This window comes from Ictidomys tridecemlineatus, chromosome 10, assembly GCF_052094955.1.
Source record: "Ictidomys tridecemlineatus isolate mIctTri1 chromosome 10, mIctTri1.hap1, whole genome shotgun sequence".
Lineage (NCBI taxonomy): Eukaryota > Metazoa > Chordata > Mammalia > Rodentia > Sciuridae > Ictidomys > Ictidomys tridecemlineatus.
The window spans coordinates 130935099-130951624 of record NC_135486.1 but is presented as its reverse complement, the minus strand read 5'-3'; the positions used below and the strand labels follow the sequence as shown (position 1 = coordinate 130951624).

General features: G+C 42.7%; 1 protein-coding gene across 10 annotated transcripts in view; it reads right to left on the bottom strand.

Annotated features, from left to right (window-relative positions):
• Nucleotides 1-4341: 4341 nt before the first annotated feature.
• The window catches only part of Dcun1d3 (defective in cullin neddylation 1 domain containing 3), a 37152-nt gene continuing 24967 nt past the window's right edge, over nt 4342-16526 (bottom strand). For 6 of the 10 annotated variants that reach the window (XM_078024267.1, XM_040276638.2, XM_040276636.2 and 3 more), the window contains 2 exons: nt 10799-11334; nt 4342-9383 (listed from right to left, as the gene is read on the bottom strand). In XM_078024267.1, the coding sequence (XP_077880393.1) occupies nt 8900-9383; nt 10799-11229 (915 nt within the window). In that variant the 5' untranslated portion in view covers nt 11230-11334 and the 3' untranslated portion in view covers nt 4342-8899. Of the gene's footprint in view, nt 9384-10798; nt 11335-12696; nt 12858-13099; nt 13199-16526 lie in introns of all 10 variants that reach the window. The other 4 variants (XM_040276632.2, XM_040276631.2, XM_040276635.2 and 1 more) reach the window with 2 other exon arrangements.

The window sequence follows — 16526 nt, the reverse complement described above, 5'->3', positions numbered from 1 at the left end:
GCTTATTTTCTCTTTGTGAGTTTGTTCCACCCCCATAAAGTTTTGTATAGATCACGAAACCAGCCAGTTATGCAGTTCATCAAGAAAGTTGATATATCTGAAGCAAATTTCTGTAAGGCAAACTGTTTTCACCTTGGCAGGTGTTATAAAATTGAAGGAGAAAGGCTGAATGGGAAAATCTCACAAGTTCACCACCATGGTTTTAGCTTTGCCAGTCTTGGAAACCCACTTCTAATTCCCATGTTTGGAAATCTCTCCTTCAGAATGTGTTTGCAATGCCACCTTTTACCAGTAGGTGCCTGTATCACACCACTTTTCCTCGGTTATTGGGCTCTTCAAATTCAGTAAAAGCAGAGCTCAGCTTAACTCTTACTGATAACATTCTGTATTAGGAAGAACATGGGCAAAGGCACACAATTCCAAACTGGTAGAGATATTGATTTTCCAGAAAAGGTATAATATGAAGCACATCAGGAGTACCAGGGATTGAACCCAGGAGTGCTTAAACACAAAACCACACCTCACACCCCAAGTCAGTTGCTGAGGCTAGCCTTCAACCTGTAATATTGTGAATCTCTAGTCACTGAGATTACAGATTTGTACTCCCACACCTGACCAAAGTGCCTAACTTTGAATCCCAGCTTTTTATTGAACTTCGATAAGTTATTTAGCATCTGTGTTTGGCATATTTAGTAATGGATAGGTATCTTAGATTATTGTGACTGCAAATGAGATCATGCAGTGATAGTACTGTATATTATTTGATATAAGAAATGTAGAGGGCTACAGAATAGTATATACAGTTTTGAGTCCGATTTTGTAGAGAAAATAATGTACAAAGCTATGTATAGGCTTGGAACCAAACTGGTTCTTATTTGATAAAAACTGGGCCTTATTTGACAAGATGTTTATAGTATTTTTTTTCTCTAGTGAGATTGGCAAATTAAGTTTTACCAAATGATTTTTTTTGTGTGTATAGACTGGAACAACTTGAAATTCATAGTGTTGCTGGATTCCTTCCTGCCCAGCTGAGCTCCAAAGCTGTGGGAGCTTAGGTGATATTTACCTCTTGAGTTCCTGTCTTGACAGACAAAATAAGTGCCTGCCTGGGATATGGATGGGTTCTACTCTGAGGTATTCTTGGGGAAGGTAATTAACCTTATTGGAGTCCATTTACAAATCTGTACAAAATGAGGAAATACCTACTTTTAATAATTGTGAGTATTTGGAGAATAGTTTGTGGAAAATGTCAGAATAGTGGACTGTGTATGAATTATTTTGTCAGCCTCCGTTTCCTCACCTTTAAAATAAGGAAATTATTACCTACTTCATAAGGTTATTCTGAGAATTATATTAGGGAAAACCTACTGTTAGTGCTTAATAATTGAGGATTGTTTTCAAAATGCAGAAAAGGCAGATTAGGGCTCCCTGAACCTAGACCATTTACTTTGCTCCCAAGACTAGCCAAGACCTTTTCCTTGTGGATAGGTAGGGCTAGAGGCTTCCCTGTATGCCTTAATTCTATTCTGTAGAGAGAGCTCTGGATCCACTAGGCCTCTGAGACCTCAGTCTGCACACTCTGTTCTTGATGCTTCCACCTTTTGGAAGCCAAAGCTGCCAACTTGGCCTCTTGCAAAACACACATTCCATTCATAAGTGTGTTTGTGCATTTTTCCTCCCACACCCTTCTAGGCAGCCAATGCAGCTGCTAGAGAAGAGTAGCTCATGGGGGGAGGGGGGAACAAATCAAACTTTTTTGGAGAACTTTTGATTTGGGTTTTAAACACATTATTCCCATTTTCTGATTTCCCAGCCTATAGTGGGGTAGACACTTAGCCTTGTTGTTTTTGTTTCCTTTGTCCTCTTCTTTGTAAATGTCTTTCCTTTTCTATAAATAGAAAAGCCATTAATGGAAATTTGAAAATCCAGGAAAATTAAAGTCACATCTAATCCTATAATCTGTCAGAGATTTGACAAGCTTCTCAAACTTTTCCCATCATTATTTAAAAACAGATAGTGTAATAGCTGCATAATACTGTACTTTGATATGTCATAATTTATAAAACACTATCCTATTAACACAAGTTCTTCCCAAGTAATGCTACCAACTATATATGTACATGTAAAAACTTGGCAGATAGTACTTTTAAGTTCTTAAGAGAAATTATTGGATTAAAGAGTATTAACACTAAAGGTTATTTTAATGCCAGAAAGCCTTTACTGTTTGCCAGTATGGATTTGTTTCAAATCTTTGCCATTTTTGGTATTCTAATTTCTATTTTTATGAAAACCCTTTAGATTGGCAAATATCTTTTTTTTTTTTTCCAGAAGCTTTTTGGCCAATTTTTTCTCCTTCAGCAAGTTGACCATATCCTTTGCCCATTTTTTCTGATGGAAAATGAAGTACTTTTCCATACTGCATTTTTAAGGGCTCCTTACAGATTTAGTGTCAATTTGTTAATTATTACACTTTTTTAGTTTACTTTTTTAAGTTTTAAGTTTCTTCCATGTACTTTTATGGTTAGAATGTCCTGATTGATCTAGAGGTCAATTTCTCACTGCAAGTTCACATATTTCTAATGATTTAAATTTTTCTATTTCCACTTTTATTCTATCTAGAACTTATTTTGGTGTATGGTAACTTTTCCCAAATAGATGATTTGGTCTATCATTACCTATCCAATCTAGGAGGAAACATCCTTTACAAGTCAGTATATGTACTAGAGCTGGCACTCATGGTTTCTTCTGCTTTGCAATAGAACATTCATATAACTTTCATATATAATATACTAGCAATTTCAGCAGCAACACCCAGGTAAGAAAAGGGCCCTTAAGAGTCCTCATCAGCATGGATTTCTAGACCCTCCAGCTAGAGTTAATATGCTTTGCTGCTGACTGCATTGTTATTGATCTTTATTTTACCAAGACTTTATTTCATTCAGTCACTCTGAATCAAGGTCAGAATATTACAAAGAATGTTAAACCTAGATAGGCACTTGATAGGTTTAAGACAGGGCATCTCAAAAGACAAAGGAAAGGAAAGGAAAGGAAATCAAGTTAGGATACCTAACCTCTCCTTCCCAGTCAGACTAACCCTTTTCCATCTGGGTCAAAATTCAGAGTTAGGCTGGGTCTGAAAATCATCCCTCTAACTATTTGCTTTGGTAACTGGATATGACAAGAGGCCAATGCTGAAGTGACTCTTCTGGATCCAGTAGACCACCTTCAGTACACTGACTTGTTAGAAGTCCATTCCACATGCAGTTACACTTAGTCTGGCAATTGTGTGAAAGTTGCTTGTCCATCTTACTGAAGATTGAATTTTAGCTGCATGTAACCAGCACAGCACTGTGACACTTGGAATAGCTCCAGGCTGTATTCAAATACACAAATCAACATCCTGTTTGGGGGGAATCACCACGTGTCTTGGACATACTAAAAGAAAAGTCACCCCTTAGATTTCCCGTTCAGCCCCCACCTGATGTTGACCTTGGTCAGGAAGAAGAAAAATCCAACTCAATGAAGAAATCCGAGAACTTTCCCAGCTAGGGAATATAGCCATAATTTTTAAGCCCTTTGCAACTGACAAGAAAAAGCACATTTAATCCCTGCCGCTGTACTTACTTATTTTTAGGAGATAACAACATGGGGCTTGGAATCTTTGGGGAGGACATCATGGTCTTCACCAAAGAAATGAGTGACATGGTTACTAACATTCCTAAACACAAACAAGACCTAGGCAGAAAACTACAATGGAAGAAGCTCAGGGTTGAAAGTGGTCCATCACATCAGACTTGTAGAATGTAATGGGAGCCCTGGGGGTGATGTTAGTGAAAACTCACCTAGACAGAAAGCTCCTAAGAGATCACAAGTGACCATGCCAAGCCCTGTCCAGTTCACTATTCCCTGCATTACTCACCCAAAGTCCTTTTGGAGAAGCTTAAAGAGAGCTTTTAATACGATTGAGCACTTTTTTTTATCTTATGGGCTTTATAGATTTTCTTTGAAATCCTAACACTCCTGTGGAATTAAGAGATTCATTTTACAGATGAGTAAAAGGACAGCTTAGAATTTCACTAACTTGCCGAAGGTCACAGTGGCAGTTAAAACAGGTCAACTTACCTCCTTTGCATTAACTACTGCAAAATTAATAGATCCAGGGACATGCTTAGATTTTTTTACTCCTCTTGGGAATTCAGTTAAGATTAGGTATAGTGGCCCTATGATGATAACTCATTTGATGTTTGCCTGCAAGTACTGGGGACCCCAAAGGCTTCCAGGGGGTAGAACTTTTTCCAGAATAAATTCACTTTTTTTTTTTTTTTGTAAAAATATCAATACTCAGGTAAACAAATTTATTAAATCCACCAGCAGGTTACCTTCCAAAGTAGAAAAAAAAATTAAAGACATCAAAGACAAAAGGGGCCATTTGGAGAGTGCAACAGTGCAGAGAATACAAATAAAAGTTTTAACTTTTGTCAAATTTATATAACCTCAAGAAACAGACATGCTGGTACCAAACCAAGAGGGATCCACAAAGGTGGAGGGTCACATGAGCAGTGGACTCATCACCTCAGCAGCTTAAGGCAGGATATATGCAAGACCAATTCATCCAAGCCCCATTTGCCTATTGCTTCAAATTCCCTCTTTGCAACCTAAATTCAAATTCATTAGTGCAACAGGTAAGAGCAGTTAATCACAACTGAGGACCAGGGTGAGAAGAAAAACACTTCTCCCAGAGGAAGTGTATATGTGTTGGGGGAAAAAGGACAGCAGCTGCTGAATGGCTTCCTTTGGCATTACCCAAGATTTGTGTTGAAAGTAGCAGGAAAAGCAGGTGGTAGAAGGAGGTTTCTGAGAGCAGGCTGGGTTTCCAAGAAGAGGACTAGGTAGAACACGATGCTCCACACCTGAATCAGAAGCAGAATCTGAAGGGTTACTCAAAGCTATTTGGACCATCTTGGTTTCTGCAACTAGTGCTTAAGCATCAATCTGTCTTTCAAAGGGGAAGGGGGAGCTGATCCTCACTGACATGGAGTCAAAGTCCAGGTTAAATGGTATCTATGCTATATTTTTTAGCTTAGCAAGGGAATAATTCTGATTGGGGGTAGTGGGAATCCCTCTACACTTAGGAAAGATACTGGGAGTAAGAGGAGGATCCATAAATGTCACATGTCCTCAAATGAGTCCTAATTAACATTTCAGTAACAGTCCTTATAGCTGCTTAAACAAAATACTGCTGGAGTCCTCCAAGGAAGATCTTTGTCCACCAAGAAAGACCTTTGTCCGTTCAGGTATTCAAGTCATTAACCAAACAATTGACACAAGAAAAATAGGAAACAACTGAACGAAATAAATTCTAGAAACAGCTACCTTTGGGCTTTGCTGCACTGAAGACCTCACGAAATACAGCAAACCAAACACTACAAAAGATGATGTTTTGGTTCATAAACTTATATTCTATAAGTCTCAGTATTGGCATGGTATGTGAGGCCATCAAGTGAAATACTGAGTCCCAACACCTTGCAGTCTCCTGGCCTGAGGACTGAATTTTGGCACCAGCCTTAGACAATCAGTACTGTTTCAGACCAATGCCCTGTGGCTTAATCCTTTCCTCTTTCACAAGAAGGCTAGTTGTATCCACTTTTTAGTGGAAGTTTACTGCTGAAAACACTGCCTTGTACATTTTCAATTGTATTTTCCTGGGCTTACAAGTTTGGGATTTGGATCTTCAGCCAGCTCTTTCCATTACCATAAGGGTATCTATGGGGTTGATGTAACTCTTGTGTGTACTCATCTGGCAGGATGAGAGGAGAACTACTGAGGCAACCAGGGGCAGCACAGCAAAGTGCCATTAGAAGAGGTAAAGTTAAAAATGATACACTCAAATTTGGCAAGAATGGGGGGAAGCGATTCAATAAAGCAGTATTTCATCTCATACAGCTGGCTAATAAATTGCTAAAGAAACATCTCACAGAGCCTTTTGCCCAAACAAAGCAAATTTCTAACACCTACTCTTAGTCACCCTCAAATGTTGCAGATCTTCAACATGGCATCCACATCCTGCCCCTCTCCATCTCACCCTGTTGACACAATGCTAAAATGAGGGGCAAGCATTTGGCTTCTTCCTCCCAAATTATTGCTCACCTGCCATGAAGCAGCAAACCTATTTCTACACTGAGAGGAACAGGGGCTTTCCATTTCACAGAAATATAAACCCAACACACTTAAGCTGCTTTCCTAGTGGTCACAAAAGGGTCAAGCGCTGGCCCAGAGATACTGTAGAAGCTTGACTTCCTTGCTGAGCATCAGGGACTCAAACCTGCAAGTCCCCTCCCTGACTGCTCCCTCTTCTGCCTTCTCAACAAAGGGATCATTAAAATATAACCAAAAGTAATTTCTCAATGGCTCTTTCATGGGGAAAGGGGTAAGGAAGCCAAATAGTTTAAAAAAAAAAACCCTGTCAAACCTAATGCACAAATGCAGGCTTATGGTCTGGGGAAAGCATCCAGCCACCTCTAAAGTCCTCAGGTTCTCGGCTCTCTTGTGCTCTCTCCCACATACCTACTGATCTACAGAAAAAATGTAACTTGGCCAAGTGAAGCCTGCCTCTCCTCCCTCATCCAAACTCTCCTAATCCAGGGTTGGCAAAAACAAGAGTTGCAAACTCTCTGGAAGAGAACATTCTTTAAGAGAATCTGTACCACAACTACAACTGAGCCCACAACTAGGGACCCTGGAAGCTCTTACACAAGGACTTCGTGACTTATTTAGCTACAACCAAAAGCGACACCTGGCCTAGGAGCCTTTTCAGCTTTCCAGCAGTGTTGTCAGCGTTTAATGGGGCTGATAGAAAAATCTTTTATCTGCCACTCTAGAAGGGGCAACCATCTGGTTTAGAAATTTAAAAATTCCAAGTATGTTCAGTATCAATTGTAGAAAAACAGCCTAAACTCCTTAAATAAGCATCTCTGTAAATATGAGAGCCCAGAGCTACTACTAATAAAGGAACTCAAAGCATGTGATTCCTGTCCAGGTTAAGAAATATATACCTGGATGGGGTGGGAGACTAATTAGGGGAGAAAACTCCAAATGTTTAATAGACAAACTCTCATTACCTCAAATGTGTAAAGATTTTTATAAGTTTTTATTTAAAAGATTCCCTTTAATCTGTTCCAAAGCGTTGGAAGCTGAACTGTTACAAGCTCCTGCCATCCACCTTCCAATACAGCTTTTGAGGATATATATGTTAATGGAAAAATAACAAGGGGACCCTCTACTGAAACCAGACAGGACCAGCGTTAGTTCCTCAGGCCCCAGTGGCAGTATGGCCAAAGCTGGCCACATGGAGCAAGCAATGTGGGCAACAGGCCCCCATCCTGTAAGGAAGGTGTGGGCAAATTCATGTTCTCCTGTAGTAAAAATGGTCAGATTCAGATACGAAAGCCTCCATTATGATGTTCCCTGGCACTCTTCTTACTTACACTTTATATATTGAAGGCAGCTCCCTCTTTTATGGCCAGTTTAGCAGGCAGAGAAAGAAATATAGATACATATATGTGTATATATATATATTTTATATAGGTAAAATATATACATATTTAATATATGTATATATACATATTTGAGGGTAGAGGAAGGAGAAGAGGATCATGTAAACCTAAACAGTCATCACATTACCCCAAATGAGCCTGACATTAACAAAAAGATAATAAATAACTCCTAGGGGTTAAGTGACAACATGGGTGCAGCAAGAAGGGAAAGGGCACATTTATTAAATACACTTTGACATTTGTTTGGCAGAGTTCAGACCAGCCCCAGGCTTCTGCACATGCCAGACAAGTAAGCTAGCTGATGACACTCAGAAAGGGGGAAAAAAAAAAAAGATTCAAGCAGAGCTCCATACCACAGTTTTCCTTTAAGTCAGCTGGCCGGCAGGCACAGTCTTCCGACTACCAGGAACAGAAACTTTGGCTCCAAGACAAATGAAAAACAAAGTATTTCCACTTAAAACATGAAAATACAGAAACTTCATCAAAGAAAGAAAACTATCAAAGAAGTCAACTTCCAGCAAAACTGAGGTAGCACTGCTTTCTCTGCATTCAACGCTTAAGTGGTTCTCAGTACAATGTGTTCTAAAAAAAATAAAACTGCTCACTTGACTGACAGGTGCAGCATGTTGATGGATAAACTCAACATGAAATGCAATAGGTCAAAGAAGGAATGAGCAAGAAGTGAGAGAAATAGGGATTTTGGATAAATTAGCTTAAAAGGGGGTTGTCACCAGACTGCAAATGCTCTTGATTGGCCTTGGCTCTCCAAGAGCTCTCAATTGTCTGGAAATTAATGCAATGTGGTTAACAGTTAACACTGCTATCAAATCTGGGTAAATCTTTAAAAATAATAATTACAAACTAACTTCAACCATGTAAACAGCACTACACACAGTACAGACCTGCCCTGAAAAACAATATGCAAAACTGAGATCTGGCACTGTATCATTTTGTAATGTTAATTCAACCTAACAGTCCCATTCTCCCCACCCGGCTCTACACCCTCCCCCCCCCCAAAAAAAAAACAAACCAAAAACCTAAATTTGTGCAAGAAATGGCAGGCTTATTCTATCTGAAGGCTTCAAAAAAAGAAGATACACAACATGTAGCCAGGTTCAAATATTTTGGGGGATTCCCCCCCCCAAAAAAGAAATAACCAAAATAACCAAAAATGAAGAAAGTGCCTAAAACATGATACAGCATTTTAGAGCCCTTTCAGATACAAGGCAGAGAAAGGTGTAAAGTAGAAAATATCCGGATCTTCGGTAATTTCCAGAAAGGTCCAATTCCTCGCTTGGCTGCAGGGCAGCAGGCAGATCCTAGCTGCTGCTCCTGGAACAGAGCCATTAAGTCTGCTCCTCGGGACACAAGCCCTCGGGCCCTGAGCTGAGTGCGCCTCTCCCGTCTCCTTCTCGTTTCCTTCGTTCCATTTCCCACTCCACAAAGGTATCGAAGAGACTTGGCCAGGCCTCATCTTCACTGTAGTTGCTGAGGTCGGGGCCAATCACCTGAGTGAAGTTAAGGAACATGTTCCAAGTGTCCCGGGAGATGCCCTTGATTCCCGAGGGGTTCTCTGTTAAGAAGTTTAGCCATTGGTCCAACACAGGAGGATTGTTCTGGGTAAAGACTAGTTTCCACAGGGCAATGGCTATTTCCCGATGCAGTGACCGCTGCCCTTCTTCAGAGTCCAGGCCAAACTGAAATGTAAACCTGTAGAGATCCTTGAATTTATCCTCTTGTTTGGCTTCTATTAAGAGGCTAGGGAACCGTGCACAGATCCCGTCAATGCTGTCTGCACTTATTGCTTTGCAGCCATCAAAAAACTCCTTCCTATAATGGGAAGGAAAGGACATAATTAATTATGATAAAAGATATCATTAACAGAGAGGCAACAGACTATAATGACTGAAGGCAGCAAGGCTCTGAGGCCTAAGGATTGGGATTAGAATCCCAGCTCCTCCACCAAGCGTTCCTATTTCCTCAGTGATCACACTGAGAACACAGCCTTCATAGAGTTTGGGGGAGGACTAAAGCTAACAGATGCTGACTGCTTCTAACTGTGCCTGGCACTGGGCGGCAACTGATAAAGGTTCATTCACTTATAATCCATTCACCTTCCCAAAGCTAAGAGCAAGTCTCCTGCTCTCTGGCCTGTTGTTTCCTACAGTGCAATAGGGAAAAAGTCTCCTCCCAGACAGAGAGACTTTCTGCTTCCTTTTTGATTCTCTAAGAGTTGTTTTATGAATATTTTTGTTGACGGCCAAGGAGACTCTTGGAACCAAGAATTCTGGATGAGCCTGGGCAACTCTGCCACTAGATCTTAAAGTTCTGGTATTAAAAACAACAACTGCATCTGTATTTTAAATACCTGTACGACATGGTCTCAAACTGATCGTCTTCTCAGGGGCTGCTGTACTTACTGAAGAGTTGAGGCATCTGAAGTGGAGAGAGCAACCTTCCCATGAGGCCCTAAAAACTAGAAACTGTTCATCTGGGTCTTAAAGTTTGTTCTTACTCATGACCCTGTGCTCCTCAAAGCATGCCCTGAGATGACCCTGCCTCACCCTCAACCTCCACACAGATGCATGACTGAGGTAACACCTACAGAACAAATGGCTCCATGGAGTCCCAGAGAGACAGCCCAGAGGTACTCACTGTATGGGCACTAAGTGCCCCGCACATGATAGGCAGACAGTCAATACTGAGTGAGACGAGCAAAGGAGTGAAAGGAAAGAAAGATCTAAGACAGCAGTGGGGCTGAGCAGCAGCCGGGCAATAGGACTTGCCCTGGATTATTCCTCATTTAACTTCAGGCAAAGATGGCTGGTGTCCAGATTCTCACAAGTTGCCTGGTAATGCTATGATAGGCTTCAAACCTGACCTACAAATTAGGCAAAGGCTTTATCCTGCGAGAACAAATGTGAAGTACACTTCAGATACAGGAAGCGTTATCAAAATACAAATGCTTGAGCCCTACCCCGAGATTACTTTCAATGAGTCTGCTGTGGTGCCAGGGATGCATTTTTTCAACCAATAGGAAAGTCTCGGGGGATTCTCTGGATCAGAACCACAACTTAAGTCAGAGCATTTAAGCTTCAGAGAATTTTGTCAGCAAAAGTAAAATAAATAAATAAAACTTACCCCAAACCCTGTGAAGTCAACTGTTCTATCCTAGCTGGCACCACTGCCCAAGGGTGCTCTCTCCTCCTCTGTTCACCTGCTGACCTGAACTGTTGGGGACTTACCTGGTAAATTTGCACATGGTAGCAGCCTGGAACTTCCAAGCCAAGAGCAGCACTCGAAATTCCGTGGGGTCGACACATAGGTCATTGCAAAAGCGCTCCATGCCTTCCTCCAAAATTGCATCCTCCCGCTCATCCTTGTAGCGCCTGAACAGTTCTTCCAGTCTCTGCAAGGAAGACTCCTCAGCATTGGACTTGGACTCCCTCCCAGCATCTCCGGAGGATGTTGGCAGCTGGCAGGCTTCAGTGGCAGCTTCGGCTTTCTTGGTCCCATTGACGAGGATGTCCCCACCTGGCTTACCACAGGGTGGCACCTGTTCCTCACGGTGGCTTGCCCCTCGCCTGCTGTGTGACTTGCTGCTGGGGTCCCGGTCTCCATTCTTGCTGCCCAAGGTTGATGAGGGATTCTTGCACTTGGTGACACACTGGCCCATGGTGGTGGTGGCCTGGCCTCTAGAGTGGCCCCCTCTGGATTGGATGCCCTCGCTGCCACTGGCCCATGTACCTCAACATGCCATCAGCCAGAGGAGCCAGCCAACCTGGAAAGAAATTAAAAAGTGGTCACCTCTCAATAGAGGAGTGGGGTATGGACACTACCCGCCAGGAACCACTCCATACAGTAACCACTCCATTTCACTGAACCTGAATTCATCATCACCTCCCTCATAAACCAGCTCTGTAAGTCCCCCTGGAAATTCAGGGGCTAGGGTACACATGAAGAACCAGTAAGGGAAATTCCTAGAATTCTTTGAGTAACATGGGTTACAAAAGGCTGTTTCATGTACAGAACCCATCAGAGACTACAGTTGTGACAGGAATGTTCCAGAGGAAATTTATCTTGCCAATTAGCCATCACATAACAAAGTTATCTGGACTTGGGTTAAGCCAGAGGTTCATCTCTGGTTCCTAATTTCAATACCCTCAGATTTTCTTTTTAAGAAAGATGAATAAGGAGAAGGGGTGACCATGTCCAAGGTAGCTATACAGTCTTATTATGGCCTAAAGAGATTTGCAGCATCAAGACTATGAACAGGGGCCTAGACAAACAGCAAAGTGAAATTTGCTCTCTCCAGACTCTTTCTTGTGCCTGCCCCTCACAGCAGGCGTAATATCCTTTCTCTACCCTGCTCCATTCCTCCACCCATCGAAGTCATCCACCAGCCTGTACACCAAGCAGTTTCCCAAGGAGTAGCTTCTTTTTCACCTCCTTTGGGTCTGCAGAAAGGCTATACAAAAAATGCAAGCCCAGCTCACAATAAATGTGATCATCCTAGAGGACTGTCAGGTCTTCTTCCAAAGCAGTATATCTCCACTTAAAAAAAAAAGGCTGGACTGGGGCTGTGGCTCAGTGGTAGCAGACTTGCCTAGCATGTGTGAGGCACTGAGTTCAATTCTCAGCACCACATATAAAGAAATAAAATAAAGGTTCACCGACAACTAATATTTAAAAAAAAAGGCTGATTCACTCTGCACAATCTCTAAATGGTAGGATAACTAACCACTGGAAGAAAAAGAAAAGTCTGCAATGATACATACCAGACTCATCATGGTGGTTTATTAATTGCTTATTGTAATTAATAACTTTTAAATGAATTGCCAGAAATGTCTGAGGAAGGTGATTTCTAAGACTACATTATCCATTCAGGCCTCATCCTTACCTTCAATTAGTTTGCTAGAAAATCCATTTATAATTTACAACTTTCAAAATTTTGCCAGTTGCAGCCACTGAAATTACACTGTTAATAGAAATGTGGATCAGGAGCCAGAAGTACAGAAAGCAGACACGAGACAAAATCAATGTCAGTCCCAGATGGGCCTCCCTGATATAAATTCAAAGCTCCTGAAAGCCTGGCAGTGGGGCACAGGGTAGTTTTTATGAAAGGCTGAAACTTTTACTTTACCTTAACTTGATTTCCTCCAAATAGTGTCAGGATAAAATGGGAGTTGTCTTCAAGAGGAAATTCTAAGGGTAAGCTCTGAATATGCAAGCTTAAAATGAAGTCAGAATCATTCCTGTAGTTACTGGAGACTCATCATATCAGGGAGTGTCCCATTCTCCACCCTCAAAGAGAATAAATGACAAAAAGACATGTCCACACATGTCCTCAACAGATCTGAAGTTTCAATTCAGCTTCCCAAACACACTGAACCCCCTTTTAGGGCTTTTGTTGTGAAAACGACAGACCCAGGTAAGATTTTTTTAAAAAGTCTTTTCACGCTTTTAGAGTATAACTAGTAATCCATAAGCACGGCTTATTCAAATTTTCAAAAGGCAAGGGGTTCATTCTTGGAAGACCATCATACCAGAAAAGCAACTGTTCAAGTAGAATTATCTCCAAACAAGAAGGACTGTACCATGTGGAGGGTCTGGTCTCCAGATTTGTGTTTCTAAAGACTAGAGCGCTGAAAGAAACAAAAGGACCAAACTTACACAAACCCCACATGCTCACAGACTGGCAACTCTGATTCCCAGGCAGGATGACTCACCAGGGTTTACTGCTCAGCTCCTGCTGCTGAGGGAGGCCAGGGCACCGGGTGAGATAAGAGGATTTCTTGGCCTCCACTGACCCACCTACCCCAGGCCACTCACCCCACCCACATGGGCAGACGCTTCACACTGCTGCTTCCTCCACAGTCTGGCACCAGGGTGTCTAGGTAAGCCCCAAACGGACGGGGTTCCCAAAGAGCCCTAAGTCTCGTTCACCCCATCAGCTTTCAATATAAGAGCATCTTAGACGACTTGACACAGTGGAACCAGCTGAAATCTGAAGGCTTTTAACATGCCCAGCAGATGAGAAAAGGAGGGAAAATCAATGTCGACAGATGATCAACCGGTCAATGTCAGAAGGTCAGATCCTTCTTCCATTCTGGCCCCTTTCTTTGAAAGGCCCCCATTCCAGTTGCCTGTCGAGGCGCATGGTGGTCTCAAGTCAGAAGAAAATATTTTCAGGTCTGATGGTGAATATGGCTTCCTAATTACTCTGATTACTGCCCAGTGGACTCCCTTCTTCTGTGTCTACCCCTTTCCTGGGAAAATACTTCTGCTCACAGTACTTTCCGCAGGCCCAAACACAGTGCTCAGTTCTGCATCTCAGGCGGGCAAGCCTTTTAAAGTTAAAGGTTTCCCTGGATTCACTAACTGGTGACTAATAGCTAATAATAGCAATTATCGATTATTGAGCACTTGATTTGGTGCCAGGCACTATGCTAAGCACTTTAACTCACATACCTCACTACAATCCCCTTTAAAGACAGGAACACTGAGGCACAGAGTAAATCACTTGAGATCCCACACCAAACAGAACCTGGTAAGTCTGGTCCAAGAAACCATGACCTATACCCCTGAGCTATACTGCTGCACCTACCTCCAGGGGAGGAACACCTGGGTTTGGGCCCAGAATTCAGGAGTGACACCACAGCAACCCCAAAACAGCAAATCCTCAACTATCCAGCCACTGGAAGGAAACAATACATGGTTCTATTCCTAGTGCTCAATAAGGATATGCTCCCCCAGGCCAGGCCAGGCCAGCCCTGCCACCATGATCCTGATAAGCAGGGTGCCCATGGGCTCAGCCCCACCAGAGGTGGGGACTAGAATTAGTCCAGCTGTCCTAATCCTGGGATGTTTCAGTCCACCAGCATGGTTAAAGCTCCAGCTTAGAGCTTTAACCAAAGCCCAGTTCTGCTACTGGCTAATTATTTAACCCTGATGGAAACCTGAATTTCTTAGATCTGCCTTATAGAGCTGTTGTAGGGTTCAGTGAAGAAATGCAGACTGAGTATGTGGCACTTTTCCTGATACGGTACCTGTTAAAAGATGCGGAGCAAAGGTTAGTCTGGTTAGCCTTTTGGAAGGCTCAGCTTGTCCCATCTGAACAATGGGCTCCAGGCCTCAGTTTCCCTAGGTCCAGCTAAGATTCCCATATCACCTTGAGTCATTAGCTTGGGTCTTGCTCAGAAACAGTCTCCCTATGTACAACCATAATGCATCTGCACCCACCTTAGCACCGACTCTACTCAAAGGCACCACTGCCCCAAAACACCAGGGGATCAGGCTCTCCACAGGATAGATTTCCTAGTAATTGAGCCTGAATAAAATCCAAGGTGAATCCTCGCTGTGCCTGATGAACACTTTATTAAATCGATGATCACACCCTGTCCCTTACCTGAAGCAGGCTTTCAGCCAGTTCTAGATGCCTTTCCCTTCCCACCTAGTTCAGCTCTGCAGGTTTACAGGACAGAGTGTCCAGTTTTCTACTCAGTTAGCTCATTCAGTGGAACTGCCTCCCCGGTCAGTCCTCCTCCTGACCTTTGCAACTCTACAGGAGCAGCCTGAGCACAATCCAGGCACCCAAGTGCCAACATTCCAAAAACAACCACATTATTATTAAGAAATTCCCTTTATATGTTAGTCTTTTAGTAGCTATATTTAAATGTATTTCTATGAAGTAATCACCCTCAATTACAGGAAAATAAATGGAGGCATACTGAGGTCAAGGAGACTAGCTAGCAAGGGAGAAAAGAGGAACACAGTAATTAGGAGGCTGAGCAAACCTAGATTTCAGTCATGAGGAATGTACCAATTAACTGTCAGCAGCTCATCCTTTTGTACATCCAAGGATTGTGGGTAGAGTACTTGAGATAATCCATGTAAAATGCTCTTTTAGAATCAGGCCCCCTTTATGCTAGGAACAGTATTCTACTCAGTGGCAAGTCCAGAGCTGCCACAGCCATTCAGGTATGTTCTCAAAGTAAGTGACTCTGGCTGGGTGCAGTGGTGCATACCTGTAATCCCAGTGACTCATGAGGCTGAGGCAGGAGGATCGTAGGTTCAAAGCCAGCCTCGGCAGAAGCCAGAGGCTAAGCCACTCAGTGCGACCCTGTGTCTAAATAAAAGGCAAAATAGGTGGGGATGTGGCTCAGTGGTCAAGTGCCTGTAAGTTCAATCCCTGGTACCCCCCCAAATTTAGTGGGACTGCCTTCTGCCTCAGCTAAGTGGCATCAAAGGGTTAAATGGAGCCAAGACAAGTAGCAACGGGGAGAAAGAAAAACAAACACACACAAAAAAAACAAAAATATATGCACACAAACCAGGGAAACCTACTTCTAAACAGTTTTATCTGAAATACCAATGTCAGTAAATCTGCTCTGCTTAGCTTAGACTGGACCAAGATCAGCCTCTAGTTTTTCTCAATCTCAACTCCAGCTGCTTCTGCCTCCTGCCCTCCCATCAAACAATCTCCAGACTCTGTGCCAGCCCTGGCTGCTGTTCCTGGGAATAGGCTTATCTTACAGCCTGGCCCCAGGCCTGCAGCAGGCACTGCTGGGCCCAAAGGGCAATCCCAGAGCCTGAGGTCCCCATGGATGCTCTAGCTCCAAGAAAAGGTAAGGAAGCTGCTCCTGTCTCTCACACAGCTCCATGAAGTGACAGCCAGCTGTCTGTCTTCTAGGTGATTACTCTCAACTGCTGTGACAGACTGCCTCTTAAGAAACAGAATCACCCTGAACTAACCCCACTAGGACCTGGAATAAATGGCAATAGGAAAAGAAAAGAGATGTGGGAACTACTATTATGGAAAGAAAAATAGAGAGGGACCCAGCATTTGCAGAGCCTGGGGCTGTATGCTTCATAGCCGTATCACCTTCAAACCTCACAGCAAGCCTAAAATAGGTTGTTCTGTCTTTTATAGATTAGGAAACTGAGGTTTCTTAACCTCTGGCAGTGGGACCT